Source organism: Cryptomeria japonica, chromosome 4 (genome assembly GCF_030272615.1).
Source record: "Cryptomeria japonica chromosome 4, Sugi_1.0, whole genome shotgun sequence".
Taxonomy (NCBI): domain Eukaryota; kingdom Viridiplantae; phylum Streptophyta; class Pinopsida; order Cupressales; family Cupressaceae; genus Cryptomeria; species Cryptomeria japonica.
In genome coordinates this window covers 504,777,771-504,794,166 of record NC_081408.1, presented here as the reverse complement: position 1 = coordinate 504,794,166, position 16,396 = coordinate 504,777,771, and the positions used below count along the sequence as shown (strand labels likewise).

Sequence of the window (16,396 nt, the reverse complement as noted above, 5' to 3'; positions counted from 1 at the left end):
TAGCACAATCTGTGTAAGAGAAACAATAAAGCTGAAATTCAATTTGATTTGTTTTTAGAAAATAGACCCACCTTACAAAACATAAATTAGATTTGATTTACTTTAAAAAGCATAAATTAAATTTGATTTGTTTTTAATTACCTTAATAATATCTATCAACATTTTTTACATAATTTTTTTAAAATATAAATATATTAGTTTATAATGAAGAAAAAAAGAGACAACACAGAGTTGACCCATTATCTTTAAATTTTTTTCATCAAATCTATCACAAACCTTAGAAAGACTAAATTTCAAAAGAACATAGAACCTTTTTTTGGAACGTACATCCACTTTATTGTTTTGGAAAGATTTTCTCTCTCATTTTTTCTTTTTTCTTTTTTCTTTTTAATCTGTATTTTTTTATATTACAGAAAATTTGATCTAGCATCATCTAAATACCTACAACAAAAACTTTATCATTAAACTTCATAAACTATCTAAAATAAATTAATAATTTTTTAATATAAATAAAAATTAAATAAAAAATAAAAATTAAATATTAAATACAACAATCAATAGAGAAAACCTGTGTTCTCAATAAAATTCATGATAATTAATTTAAATATCATGAACCGTTTAGAGTAGTGATTTTGATTGTTTTGCTACAGTATAAGGAAGTCCATGCCACCGAATCTCGGTAATTAACATCACTGGTAATAACGATGCTGTCTACCAGGGTCTGCATCTCCGCCATATCTTTAGTGTCTGGTCCTACCGTAAGTATTGCGTTCATCCATGTCCGCTTTTACCGTAAGCATTGCTATTATCTCTTCCAACATACTATTATTCTCTCAAATTTAATTATATAGAATTAACTCTGAAGAGGTGCATTAAGATGTCTTGAATTGCATATAATGGTGTGAAGAATATTTAATTCTCTATAAGTAGTTCTGAAGAAGATTTAAAATTAGTCTTGAATTGCCCGTGTTGGTCAAAGAAAAGTATTCCACAACTGTCTTCTTTAATGTATACATAGAATTTTGATAATATGGAGTTTCATTCTACTACTGAGTAGATTCCGAATAATATATCTGGGTTGGGAGGGAATATTAGTCGTTTTTGGAACTTTTGAAGCAATGACCATGGCAAGCCAGAACAGGGTTGAAAATTAAGGACACGAAATCAATTAGGGTTTCCACGCATTCCAAACTCGGTAAGCCTTTTCTACTAAGTAAAATTAAAACGAAGAAGAAGAAGCAACAGCTAAAGTTTGTTTGAAATGTTAAAACACTTGAATTCGTTCTCGCCCAAATTGGGCATAGTGCATACAACTGGACCGTGGCTTTGGGGCTATCTTGGACAAATAATAGTAACAAAATACTGCTATAGTGACTAATAAAGGGCAACTTTTATTTGTTGTTGACATCACTAATTAAACATGGATTTGTTTGGAGAGCGCGTCAATGTTGTTACAGTCCCATTCTAACCGTAATTAAATTCAGTTTTGGACTTTAACTGCTGAACCCACTTTTTTTATATCAAGAAAGACCAAAAATTTAAAGAAAGGTTATTCACAAGGCGCATGCTTTGGGATATTCATATATATAACTTTGAGAGGTGTAACCTACAGTGGTAGCAGGTGGGAAGCATACTCTGAGAGGTGTAACCTATAGTGGTAGCAGGTGGGAAGCATATGATGTTGCCATTGTGAAAGAATAGTTGAAAGAAAAACCATTTAGTGTCAACATTTATTTTTAAATATAAAGATCTTAACAATAAATAAAAAATAGTTCTATAGTAAGATAAAATAGACACCATTTTTTTAAGATCTATAGTAAGTAAAATATCTCAATGTAAAATAACATAAGTATCAAGTGAATAAAATACAATTCTACATTTTTTAATCTTAAATACATCTAATGCAGAGAGGTAACCACCGTAAATAACATTTTTTTTTTACATCTTTTTGATAGACATAATTGAGATATGCATACTAGCTTTAATCCTCTTGCTCTGTATTTTTGGATGTGTTTAGTATGATATATTTATTTTTTATACATAATATACATGTAAATAAATAGCTTACACAATACGTGGGTGAATATAATGTATTTAAAGTATAGGTGCTGGTGGATTGACAAAGTTTGATTTATTTGCAAGCTTGATCATGAGCCGGTTTAATAATTTGAATGGTAGATATGGTAAATGAAAAGAAATCTCTTTATAGTCTTCTATGGGCTTAGTAGTAACCTTAAAAAACAATTTTCTACATATTGATCAATACAAATAATATATATTTCATAGAATCCTAAGTGTACATTGGCTGTAAGAGCATTGGCAAGGTTGAGTTTACTATTGAGATGGGTCATGAGGTTGAGTGTACAAAATTATCACTTCATCACTTTAATATTGAAAGATAGGGCAACATTTCCATCCCTTTATATAATATTATTGGTTTAATCCTTTCTATACTATAAGGTGGGCATACATCCAATAAATGACGCCATAAGGAAGGTCCTAAATTTATGGATCCTGCACTTGGTTGGAGGTTATTGTTTTGTGGGTTTGCTTGTATAAGCAAGACCCACGTTTGATTCTCCTAATTAAAGTTTAAACCCTTGAGATGCCCGAAAGGGGCCCATTTGTAGATTTCCGGAAATGGATACAAAATTGTATCTTTGTCAATAGAAAAGAAAAAAAATTACGGATTGGAAGGTACACATAGCTTATACCTATTTGGTTTCACTAAAACAGTATCTTCGTCAAAGCCCAACAAGGAAAGATAATAACAGCCTGCACTATCAGCATTGGACTTTGAACTATCCTGGCCTTAAAAAGCGATACTAAACTTTCTACAATTCAGAAAAAAATATATGAAAAATCATAATTATCTACATATTTGCAGCCTAAAAACAGGAATTAGTTCAGAATACCACATAACATACATATTATAAACAAAACTACCATAAAAACTGAAATTACTACTTTGATGTCAATTTGTCAAACTTGATGTCATGATAGATATTCATTGCTTAATATTAAAATCAGCAATTAATGCCTCACGTGTCTTTATAAAGATTATCTTCATCATCATCATCATCATCATTGATATTTATTGAAACAATGTAGCTTCGGTAAGATAAATGATTGAATGAGAGATAAATGAAGTCTCTCATTCAATCATCTATCCTATCGATAAATCTACATGCTAATGGTAGACATCATAATCATCTTTATAAGCATTTCTATCATCGATCGAGATATGATCGTATTTGCTATGCAGTGATTTCATTTATATGCTGTGATTGTAATCGGTTCTGCATATCTATTCTAGTTGTCATATGATTAGTGTTGTCATATGATAACTACAATAGTTATCGTATTAACATATTTTTGCTCTTATACCGATCCATAATCATGTTGCATTTACCATCGATTACCATGAAATAGCATTAAGAATAAACCGATTAGCGATCGGTTAATGATAACTAAAATTGCATTGGAATCTAACCGATTCGTTATCGGTTACAATGATAATCAAACTGCATTAAATCACAAACCGATTGGCATCAATTATCATTTGTTATGTATCGGCATTTATATTAACCGATAGTTATCGGTTTGCATTATGAAGAGGCACCACCCTTGAGCAAGACATGTCTTGATCGGACATGTCACATGACACGTCCGGTCAAGGCATGCCTTGATCTTACCAGGCAATGCCTATATATATGTGCCGTGAAGAATGCTGGAGAAATTTGAAATCAATAAATATTATCTACAGCCACCTGCAAACAAAGAAGTTTCAGTTCATAATCAGAAATAACTAGAGAGCATACATTAATAGCATTGAATATTGTCTAAGAAATTAAAAGAAAGACAAAATCCTTAACATTCCACTTTTGAACATAAATTTGAATACTTTTACATGGTATCAGAGCAAGGTTGATCGAACCTAAGGCATTCAAATTTGAGAAGTTCAAATCGAGGATATAGACATCACATTTCCATGGCTAACGCTATCAGATTTGAGGATAGACTTGAAGGAGGCGACAATTTCTCAGCATGGAAATTCAGAATTAAGATGATTCTAAAAGAGAATAAAGTTGAATCATTTGTAAGAGTTGAATCTAAAGAACCTGAGAATGAACCTGACAAATCGGCATGGATCGAGGGTAATGAAAAAGCCATGAAAATCATAGTTGATGGAGTGAGAAACCATATTATGCCTATCATAACGAAACATGAAACTGCCTACCATATGTTCAAAGCACTCGAAAGTGCATTTGAGATAACCAATGCAAGTAGAACCTTGGCCCTAAAAAGAGAAATAAATCATAAAGTATCAACAAAGGAGAGTCAATCAATGCCTACTTCATGCGGATGTCAGCCCTAAGGGATGAACTGGCAACACTTGGATATGAGATCCAAAGCAAAGAGTTAACACTCATTGCCCTAGATGGATTGCCTAGTACATGGGAAACATTCGTCCAAGGTATCAGTGCAAGGGCCAAATATCCGAAATTTGAGAGGCTAAGAGCAGATTGTCTTCAAGAGGAGTCAAGGTTAAATAAGAAAGGGATCAAGCAAAAGAATATAGATGAAGATCTCCATGTACTAAATACAAACTCCAACAAGAAAAGCAAGAAGAAACATTTCAAGAAGAGGAAAAACCGACATGAGAAAGGGTCATCTAAGAAAGACATCTCCCACATTCAGTACTTTAGGTGTGATCAATATGGGCACTATGTAGCGAAATGTTCGGATAGAATCAAACAAAAAGCTACATTTGCAAAAGTGCAAAGGGAAGAACATGACTCCGAGAAGCATGTATTTTACTCTGCCCTCTCTAGTCAAGTATCCAATAAATCTAACACTTGGATAACTGACAGTGGGTCTTCAAGACACATCACTGGGTATAGAGAATTATTGGATTCCATGTTAGAAGAAATTGATGAAGACGTAACAATTGGTGATGACTCTGCACATCCAGTGAAAGGCATCGGTACTTGCACCATTAAGCTGAAATCTGGCATGTCCCTCCAACTCACCGGAGTCCTATTCGTTCCTGGCATCAAGAGAAACTTAATCTCCATATTTGCACTTGAAGATGATGGGTACAAAATAACCTTCATGAATGGTAAAGTTCTAGCATGGCCACAAAACTCTTCCATCAAGAAGGCTATAACCATAGGGCATAGAAAAGGCTACTTATACGAGGTATGTACTGAATCTAACCTAGCCCTACTACATGAGATTTCAGATTCAAATGAAATTTGGCATAGAAGATTAGGTCATTTAAACTTTCGTGCTTTATGTTCAATGGAAAAATTAGTAATTGGTTTGCCTAAGTTAAAACAATACCATTCTAGTACATGTAAGGGGTGTGCCCTAGGCAAAAATACTAAGAGTTCCTTTCAGAATAGTTCTAGGAAAACGAGGAATGTTTTGGAACTAGTTCATTTTGACCTATGTGGGCCAATGTCTGTACCATCATTAGAAGGGTTCCTTTATTATGTAATATTCATTGATGACTTCTCCAGGAAGACCTGGATCTACTTCCTTAAACGTAAAAAATTTGAAGAGGTTCTCAAGAGATTTAAGGAATTCAAATCCCTCTCTGAAAACTCTTCCGGAAAGAAAACAAAAGTCCTAAGAACTGATAATGGGAGGGAATATACCTCAGACATCTTTAGGAAATTTTGTAAAGAAGCTGGGATTAAGAGGGAGTTCACTGTTCCTTACAACCCCCAACAAAATGGGGTTGCTGAAAGGAAAAATAGAACCATTGTAGAAGCAGCCAAAGCCATGCTCCTTGATCAGAACTTAGAAACTCACCTTTGGGTAGAAGACTCCAACACTACCGTTTACATACAAAATAGATGTCCTCATTCCCACATTGAAGACAAGACCCCTGAAGAAGTCTTCATCGGGATAAAGCCAGATATCACCCACTTTAGAATATTTGGCTGCCCTGTTTACTTTCACATACCTAAAGAGAAGAGGACAAAACTAGAACCCTTTGGAAGAAAAGGAATCTTTGTTGGATATAGTGAAACCTCTAAAGCTTACAAAATTTTTGTACCTGGACATAGCAATATTGAACTTAGTAGAGATGTTATATTTGAAGAAGACATAGCCTTCAAAAGGGCTAAATACTCTATTGAGTCAGAAATCTATGCTCCATCTTCAGACCTAGAAGAGGATCCCACTCCTGAGATTCAGAGGGAGTGTTCAAAAGAAAACGAAGTATAGATTCCTCCCCAAGAAATCCCTAAGAAAAGACCTCTATGGGCTCACAAAACAATGGAGGATGCAAGGGACTTTGCAGCTCCTTCAGGGACTTTTAGGGAAAGTAAGAGGCCCCAAAGATTTTCTAGCTATGTAGCCCTTATGAATGATCTCTCCAAATCAGAACCCTCTAGTGTACCAGAATCTCTTAAACATCAAGTTTGGAAAGATGCAATGTCTGAAGAATATACATCCATACTTAACAATGATGTGTGGCAAATTGTTCCTAGGCCAAAAGGGAAATCCGTTGTTTCATCCAAGTGGCTATTTAAAATCAAACATGCTGCAGATGGTAGCATAGAGAAACACAAAGCCAGATTTGTTGCTTGGGGATTCTCACAGAAAGAAGGGATAGACTATGATGAGACATTTGCTCCAGTTGCTAGGTACACCTTATTCAGAGCAGTACAGGCCATTGCAGCAGCCAAAGGTTGGAAAGTCCATCAGATGGATGCGAAAACTGCTTTCTTGAATGGTAAAATTGAGGAGGAAGTCTACTTAGAACTGTTGACTTTCCGGGCTGTGCTTGTTCACCGCAGACAAACATCAGATTGTTGCCTTCCCAACCATAGACGATAAGGTCTTATCGTCACCCCCAAGCACAAGTTCGCTTACTGCGAATTGCATATGTTCATTGTGTATGAAAGACTACAAGACAATTGAATATATATGAGGTAAGGCTACCTAAAAGACCTCAAGTTGGCCTTACTGATTTGACACCAAGAATAGGGTCAGTCCTATTTAATTACAAGTTACTTATTTAGGGCCAAACCAATACCTTTATATTAAACATATAAGCTGTGCATTTTATGGAGAATTGCTAAGGCCGAAAGGCCAATTAGCAATTCCAAGACTAGGTCGGACCTCGCTAGGGATCCGACCTAGCTACATGTCAACACTCCCTCTTAGCTAGGGAGGATACTTCCAAATAAGCAAGTCACATCATGGCTGCTCCCATGAAAACCAAATGACGTTCTACATCATGAAATGATATGCATCATGTAATCCACATCTATGATATTCATCAAGCATACCTGAATCAGAAAAATACATCATGGACTTCTTCCATGCTATCCATCTTGCATTGCCTGTAGAGGATGGATCCAAAATCTTACTATGCACACCTGCAAAAAGTGAGTATACTTACAAATATATAAATACACATCATGGACTTCTTCCATGATATCCATTTTGCATTGCCCACAGAGGATGGCTCCACCTTGCATTGCCCACAGAGGGTGGAAGAGGATTTTCACCTCAATCTTCTCTTTAGAGAAGAGAGAAAACACCACCTTGCATTGTCCGCAGAGGGTGGAAGATTCAACTAAATGTATCACTGGGGTTGATACTCCCTCTCAACCAAAGCTGTGTTTTCCACAACACCAAGAATATCTCTGAAATGTCAATACTGAAATCATACATGATTTAATGACAACAAAATTTATTCAACCATATGAATACTTATCTCTTTCTAGGTTGGTCTTCTACCAACGTTCTGGCTCAGTATCAGAGCTTCCAACAATACTGAAGTATCTAGCGAAGATGGCTGCGTGGCCTTCGGCCCTCGCCATTGCTCATCGTCTATCTCCATCACGACCCGAATTTGGTTCGAGCTTCCACCTTGTCGCGATTAAATGATCAGCTCGGTGATAAAAATGCGAGTATTCCCATGGTGATCACAGTGCGGATTATAAACATGTCCATGGACACCTCCCTGCTGTGCGACTATAACCATCCATGGCTCACATTGTGAACACGGCTCCTTGCGAATATCTTGAGCACCATGATCGTGCAAAACAAGGCAAATATACCAAGCGGTGAGGAATAGCGGCTTCCTCCCTGCATTTACGCCTCCAGGTGAATATGGCGACTGCAATGTCTGGCAGTCACCCTGCGAATGCGACTGCCAATGGTCGCAAACAATGCATACACTTCTGCGATTCATTTTGAACACGACGAATACAAAACTTGAAATGTGAAAATGTGAACACATTGCGGATGCAAATGCGAATACACCGCAAACATCACTAACATGGTCACTGCGATGATCCTGCGATGATTTGGATATAGCCCAATGTCCATTGTGAATACTCTATGAATACTCTGCAATGAACACGGGGCTGCGAAGCCACGACCACCATGCAGATAATGCAAATGCAATCCTCCGCGAACACAGCGACTGTGAGTACCTTGCGACTGTGATCACTAAACTCGAAATGTGATTTACCCTTGACTATACGGTGATTGCCAAGCGAACATTGAGATTGTCACACTGCGACTGCAACTCGCTCAGGCCGCATCCGACTAAATCTGCAATTTAGGAAAGCCGTAGCTCTGATACCATGTTGACTTTCCGGGCTGTGCTTGTTCATCATAGGCAAACATCAGATTGTTGCCTTCCCAACCATAGACGATAATGTCTTATCGTCACCCCCAAGCACAAGTTTGCTTACTGCGAATTGCATATGTTCATTGTGTATGAAAGACTACAAGACAATTGAATATATATGAGGTAAGGCTACCTAAAAGACCTCAAGTCGGCCTTACTGATTTGACACCAAGAATAGGGTCAGTCCTATTTAATTACAAGTTACTTATTTAGGGCCAGACCAATACCTTTATATTAAACATATAAGCTGCGCATTTTATGGAGAATTGCTAAGGCCGAAAGGCCAATTAGCAGTTCCAAGACTAGGTCGGCCCTCGCTAGGGATCCGACCTAGCTACATGTCAACAAGAACAACCAGAAGGGTTTGAGATCCACAATGCAGAGACACATGTGTGCAGATTAAAGAAAGCTCTATATGGTTTAAAACAGGCTCCCATGGCATGGTATGAAAGAATTGATTGCTATCTTCTGGGATTGGGATTCTCAAAGAATGATGCAGATCCGAATCTATACTTCAAGAAAGTCAAAGGTGATATGCTGATATTGATCTTATATGTTGATGATCTTCTGATTACAGGAGAAGATCACCTTATTGGACAATGTAAGAAAGACCTTGAAAAGGAGTTTGATATGAAGGATTTAGGCCTTCTACATTACTTTCTTGGATTGAAAGTTTGGAAAAACTTTGACAGTATTGTGCTTAGTCAAGGAAAATACACCTTAGACATATTAAAGAGATTTGGTATGATGAACTGCAGACCCATGTCTTCTCCTATGGAAACTAACTTTCACAAACTGAAGGAGGCAACAACAGATTCCCCATTGGTAGATCCCACTCTCTACAGACAGATGATTGGATCGTTAATGTACTTGGTCAATACTAGACCTGATATCTGTTATCCAGTAAATGCCTTGAGCCAGTTCATGTGTGAACCTAAGGAGATACATCTTATGGCTGTGAAACATATTATGAGATACGTCAAAGTACTCTTAACTATGGACTCAAGTATGAGAAAGTTGATTTGGATCTTCATGGGTTCACTGATTCAGATTGGGCTGGAAGTGTGACTGACAGGTTAAGCACCTCAGGATGCTGCTTCAGTTTGGGTTCAGCCATGATATCTTGGATTAGCAGGAAACAGTCTTCAATAGCTCAGAGTTCTACAAAGGCCGAATATATCGCAGCTTCCATGGCTGCACGAGAAGCTATATGGCTTAGAAAACTACTTGTGGGATTATTCGGTGAGCCACTGAAGCCTACTATAATTCATTGTGATAACCAGAGTTGTATAAAACTCTCCGTGAACCCTGTATTTCATGATAGATCCAAACACATAGAGATTCCTTACCACTATGTGAGAGATATGGTGGATAGGAATGTGATTCAGTTGCAGTATATTAGTACAGGAGACCAGACAACAGACATACTGACCAAGCCTCTATCTAGAGTAAAAGTTGAACACTTCAGGAAAGGACTTGGTATGATTGAATTGTAATTTGCTTTATAATCTGTACTAATATATAAGATGTTTAATGTGTAAACTTCTTTTGTTGTGTTATGACTTTATGGGCTCCTTCCCCTGTGTCCATTTCTAAGAGGTGACGATTTTTTAGATAATGAACACTTGTATTGAACATTACAAGGTGACGATCTTGTAATGTTGATATCATGCTGACTTGATATCATCTTGACTCATGGATGTGCCATGATATGTTATGGTAGACATTATGTGACGTAATGTCAGTGCACATACCATAACCTGGATATAAGAGAATTCAATATTCTCAAATTATTTTATATCCAAGGTATTGCGTGTTATGCGATACTGATATCACGTGCTATGTGATATCTCTATATCACGAGATGATGTGATATATTTCTGTATCACGTGTTATGTGATACATCATGTCACGAGCATATGTGACTTGATCTTTTGTATTACGAGGTCATGTAATACATTCTATTATGAGAAATGTGATGCTATATAATTAGATGATTATTTCAATGTTTACATAGATCTCCATTTATCTTCCCTAGCTAAGAGGGAGTGTTGAAACAATGTAGCTTCGGTAAGATAAATGATTGAATGAGAGATAAATGAAGTCTCTCATTCAATCATCTATCCTATCGATAAATCTACATGCTAATGGTAGACATCATAATCATCTTTATAAGCATTTCTATCATCGATCGAGATATGATCGTATTTGCTATGTAGTGATTTCATTTATATGCTGTGATTGTAATCGGTTCTGCATATCTATTCTAGTTGTCATATGACAACACTAATTAGTGTTGTCATATGATAACTACAATAGTTATCGTATTAGCATATTTTTGCTCTTATACCGATCCATAATCATGTTGCATTTACCATCGATTACCATGAAATAGCATTAAGAATAAACCGATTAGTGATCAGTTAATGATAACTAAAATTGTATTAGAATCTAACCGATTCATTATCGGTTACAATGATAATCAAACTGCATTAAATCACAAACCGATTGGCATCGATTATCATTTGTTATGTATCGGCATTTATATTAACCGATAGTTATCGGTTTGCATTATGAAGAGGCACCACCCTTGATCAAGACATGTCTTGATCGGACATGTCATGAGAGATGTCCGGTCAAGGCATGCCTTGATCTTACAAGGCAATGCCTATATACATGTGCCGTGAAGAATGCTGGAGAAATATTGAAATCAATAAATATTATCTACAGCCACCTGCAAACAAAGAAGTTTCAGTTCATAATCAGAAATAACTAGAGAGCATACATTAATAGCATTGAATATTGTCTAAGAAATTAAAAGAAAGACAAAATCCTTAACATTCCACTTTTGAACATAAATTTGAATACTTTTACAATATTAGATGATGTAGGTAGATTAGAAGAACCACAAGGAGTGCCATTAGCTCTTGCACTGAAAGTATAATGGCAATTTTACTTCTCAAAAAATGAAGATTGTTGGGCAGTGGAAGCATCCAAATCAGCTTGCTTTGGCTCTACTTCCTGCAACTTTGTTGCCTATGCCTTGTAATCATTTTGTTTGTGCAAAAGGAGGTATGCATTTATATTAACTCCTCTGCCTTTTTTGATGCCAACTAGTTGTACTTTAATGAGTGGATGGAGTATGTACTCAAGTTCCTATTAGATGGAGATAAACTTCCAACGTTTTGAGACAGAGTTAGAGAATTAGAGTTATAAAATTATAATGAAACTTCAAACTTGAAAAAAGCTATTCCTAAAATGAAAGGAAATTCAAATTTAGAGTTTTAGATAAATAAAACATTGGCTGCAAGAGGTTGTAGGTCTTGGAATATTTTGGCCATGGAGTCAAAACTGATTGTGAGCATACTTATTATACTTGTCATGAAGATTGAAGAGCATAGATACTTTGATTGTTGGAGTGTACAAAATCAGCAAACTCGTTTGTAACTACATTTTCCAGACTAGGATTAGGAATTGTACCTTTCAAATTAGGATTAGGAATTGTACCTTTCATTGACTTTTAATGCAGTCATGGATAGAGTGTCCAAGAAAACATAGTCTATTCATGTAGTCCAAACACAGACTACATAAATACTATTATAATAGAAACATAAAAAATACATAACAAAAACAAATTAGAATATATGTTTGTAGGTGCAAATCACATTTTCATCAATGCTTTGATATGACAAGCCTTTACCCAACATGTCATTAAAATTATAGGAATGAGAATGCCTATGACAACATTATATGTATGCCGGCCATATTCCTATTATAACAATTGAGAACCCTAAACCCTGCTACTCAGTTCTGTCTCATTCATGCACTATCCCTTTTCCAAGAACTTGTGCAAAACATCAAATTATCTCCACCTTTAGGTGTTATGCTCTCTATCTCACTATTTGGTTCATCACTCGTGCAATGTGCACTCTCCTCTGAACGTGTCCTTGTTCCTTTTCGCCTTTGGACATTCAAATGCCCTGTGGCTTGCTTCTTTTTATTTGTAATAGTTGCCACTGAAAATCCTTCCATGAACTCCTCTATCTTTACCTTCCTCTTTGTTGGAAGTCTTTTCTTACTTGGAGTCTTGTGTGCCACTCTTGGATGTTGTGTCTCCTTCTAAGCATTCCCTTGTTTGTGTAATGTCCCTATTTGGGATTTGCCTTAATTTAGCTCCGAGACATCAATTTTTTAAAAATAAAGTGAGAATTGTAATTAATAAACATAATTTTATCAGAACTGAATACATTTCATTATAATATTTAATTAAAAATTTTAAGAATAGTTTAGAGGATAGAACTTTTCTCGATAATTTTCACTGATATGTATATTTCAGAGATATGTCTTAATGTTATAAATCATTACTGCATTACTGCTCAGCAGAGCCAACAGATTAGATAATAGATACTTCACGATGATAGTTCTCACTCTCTACTTAATCTTCAAAGGCTGTAAATGACTGAATTGCCCCAGTATACTCCTTCATCCTTAAAGCGTCCCTGAAATAACATTGGAGACGATGTATAGAATTGGCCACAGCATATGCACCCATGTCCCTTCTGTGTTGGCAGTTCAATTTTGTATTACCTTCCACATACTTGGCAAGTCACCCACTATGATATTCTATGGAGCGTTGCATTGAAATTCTCCTTCTTATATGATGTCTTTGGAAAGATAACTCCCCTGGTAAGAGACACATCCTATGTCCTTAATATTTATCTTTCTTTATACAATTATTAATCACACCTCTTTTTAATGCCCCCTACATATTATAGTCTATATTGATATTACTACTAAATTCTGCATAACAACATTATCAGGCTTCATATATTAAGCATACATATTCAGCACATCCCCATGCATACCACCAAGAACAAGGATGCTAGTGTCTGTAACTTAATAACAGTTCTGATCTGATCTATGGTGATGTCACTAGATGCTTTTGATTCCTTCCCTTTATATCTCTCAATGTGAGAAAGAGGTCACACCTCTTCATCATGTATGCCCTTTGGCAAGAGACACATCCTTTCACCATTTGCACCCTTTGAAGAGTGCAACTCTTCATTATTTCTGCCTTTTGAAAGGGATACAACCTTCCAAAATCAGATCTGCACTTATTTAAATCAAATCTGCACTTCTCATTTCCAAATTCTCCCCTTTCTCAAATGAGTTTCTCTTCTCCCTTTTATAAATTATGTTTGAGGGACTCACAACTTTTCCTTCCATGTCTTTTGACCATTCATTAACTTAATTAAATTTTAATTATATTTAACTATATTATTTTATATTTTAATTTTAATTTTATTTTATTCTTTTGTATTTTAATATTATTATCATTATTTATTATCAAATTATATTTCAAAGTGGGGACATTACAATTAGAGAGGGGGAGAAAAGAGGAATAGGATAAGAGGAAGCATCATTTAATCTATAATCATAAGTGCAGATCTGATTTGAATGATAAGGCAAGCAATGAGGAGATATGACCCTTAAAATGGGTGTCTCTTTTCAAAGGGATGTGTCTTCTCAATATAGTATGAAAGTGTAAAAGGAATCAGACAATCGAAGAAGAGCAGAAGTACTCATACGTCGAACACGATCAAGGAAGAAACAATCAGTTTCAGAATTAATAAGAATAGTCAACAGGCTTATATATTTTCAAGTGCTGGGATCTAAATCAAGATTTAAAGATTGACAATTTGCCTTTCCTAAATATACTTCATACCTTTTTTGGAAATCTAGGGCAAAATATAGGAAATCCGAAAAGGGGACATTACAGTTCTCTTCACATAGAACGAGGTTCACATAGTATTTGTGTTGGATTCCATATATCCTGGCAACCTCCCTTTGCTCTAGCATCCACTAGTTGACATACAATCTCTGACCCCTTAGTGGTGGCATCCATATTGGTGGCCAACTCTTGTCAAATAGAGGGCCTTGTAGGCCTTCAAAAACCTCATATTGATAACATTATCCTTAATATCCATGATGAAGTGTTCCACCATAGTGCCCTTTTTTGCAAACATACAACCTGGTTTGGTGATAGCACCCTCCACATGGTGTGTACATTGGTCAAACATTTAACCGATTGTTTAAAATAAATGGGAAAACATAGTTTAGAAACTTGGACTTGGCAAAAATTCAGTAGTTCAAAATCTTGAATTGGACTCGACTTGTCAAAAAACTGGGAAATAACAAAGTTACATAAATACAAAAAATAAACTTAAACAATGCATAAGACAAATTTTGGACTGTGGACTATGCACGGGGATCTTTTTAAACCATCTAAACCCCTATCCCAAATTGTTCTCATTCTTGACACAAACAAGTTAAGAAATACAAGGCGGACATAACATTACCTATTTTATGTTTGGGTTACTAATTTTAAGTGGAGTCACACTAGCATAAACTCTCATTGCTTGCACATACTTGGAGGAAGGTAAGGGTTTGTGATAGGATTACTATTGAAAAGAAGGGTGAAATGAATAAAAGGAGACCTTCTACTCCGATTGCATCAACATTACCCACCCTTCATCTCATGCTAATATTAAGGGTGATTCTAGGGCTGCTAGGGTTAATAGAAGAAGGGAGACAAGTCTTCCAAAGCTCAAAGATGGCCATAGGAATACTTGATGGAATATTAAATGTGTAATTGGGTGAGAAGGCTGATGATGCAATTGGGAGCTTGTTCTTTGCCAACACTATCCCCTTCCATGTCACTTGATCTCCTTTCCAAAGGAGACATTCAGGAAGGCATGTGTTGTGGGCCTCCCAAGTGTGCCTCTAAAATAATAGAAAGTTAGAACATCACTTCTTGGCAAGTACTTCTCAAAGGTCTATTTGTTTATGGAGAAGATGGAGATATGGTAAGGATAGGGTGATCTATTATTGTGAAAGGTAGGGCGCTCAATTATCATGAATGGGTGTGTAGGACACTAACTTACTACTGAGAGGGGGGCGGGGGGTGAATCAGTAGTAGACTAGATATCTTAATAATCTTTAATTCAAAAACTTTTATCAACTTCAAACTGGAATTTAAAAGATGCAGCAACTGAAACTGAAAAAGATGCAACAATAAGAACACAAAGGATTTTACGTGGAAACCCAATGTGGGAAAACCACGGTGAGAAATGCCACTAGGAGCTACAGTCCTAATCTGGCCTCACAATTGAAATGATTTACAACTTTTTAGGGCACCAACCCAAGGAATCACCAAATCCCTTCTCTATCGAGCCCCAACTCAATTATATTAGAGCACCGACTCTAGAACAAAAAGATCTCACTGCCACTTGTCACTTTAGAAACAAATATACAAATACATTTTAACAGTCTGAAACATCAATGTGTTCTTTGAGCAATCTGATGATATAAGCACATTGAAACTGACTTGTATCTCAAATATCTTCTGAGTGTCTGCAAAACAATGTTCAGCAAAAGATATTGAAAGTCTCTGAATTTTTGCAAGGTTATTGTCTGAAGATAGTTATCATAAAAGAGAACTCTGTATCACTGCAAGATAAACTCAGAATAAAATAAATATCTGAAAGTTGTTGATAAACTCTAGTGGCCCTGTCTTAACATATTCAGAATGAACATTAACTGCAATATATCAATCTGTCACAGCCATGATTAACAACTCATGGTAACCTTGAGTCAGCAAAGAATAAAACAATTCGAAATTGAAAACTTGATACAATCTGACCACTGAAAATGAATCTGCAAGTGTATGACTTC

At 35.9% G+C, this 16,396-nt stretch overlaps 1 protein-coding gene across 3 annotated transcripts in view; it reads left to right on the top strand.

The window, feature by feature from the left end:
* Window positions 1-579: 579 nt before the first annotated feature.
* The window catches only part of LOC131053472 (hydroxyacylglutathione hydrolase 2, mitochondrial), a 163,507-nt gene continuing 147,690 nt past the window's right edge, over window positions 580-16,396 (top strand). Inside the window, exon 1 of one of the 3 annotated variants that reach the window (XM_057988085.2) lies at window positions 580-758. In XM_057988085.2, the coding sequence (XP_057844068.2) occupies window positions 705-758 (54 nt within the window). In that variant the 5' untranslated portion in view covers window positions 580-704. Of the gene's footprint in view, window positions 793-16,396 lie in introns of all 3 variants that reach the window. The other 2 variants (XM_057988087.2, XM_057988086.2) reach the window with 2 other exon arrangements.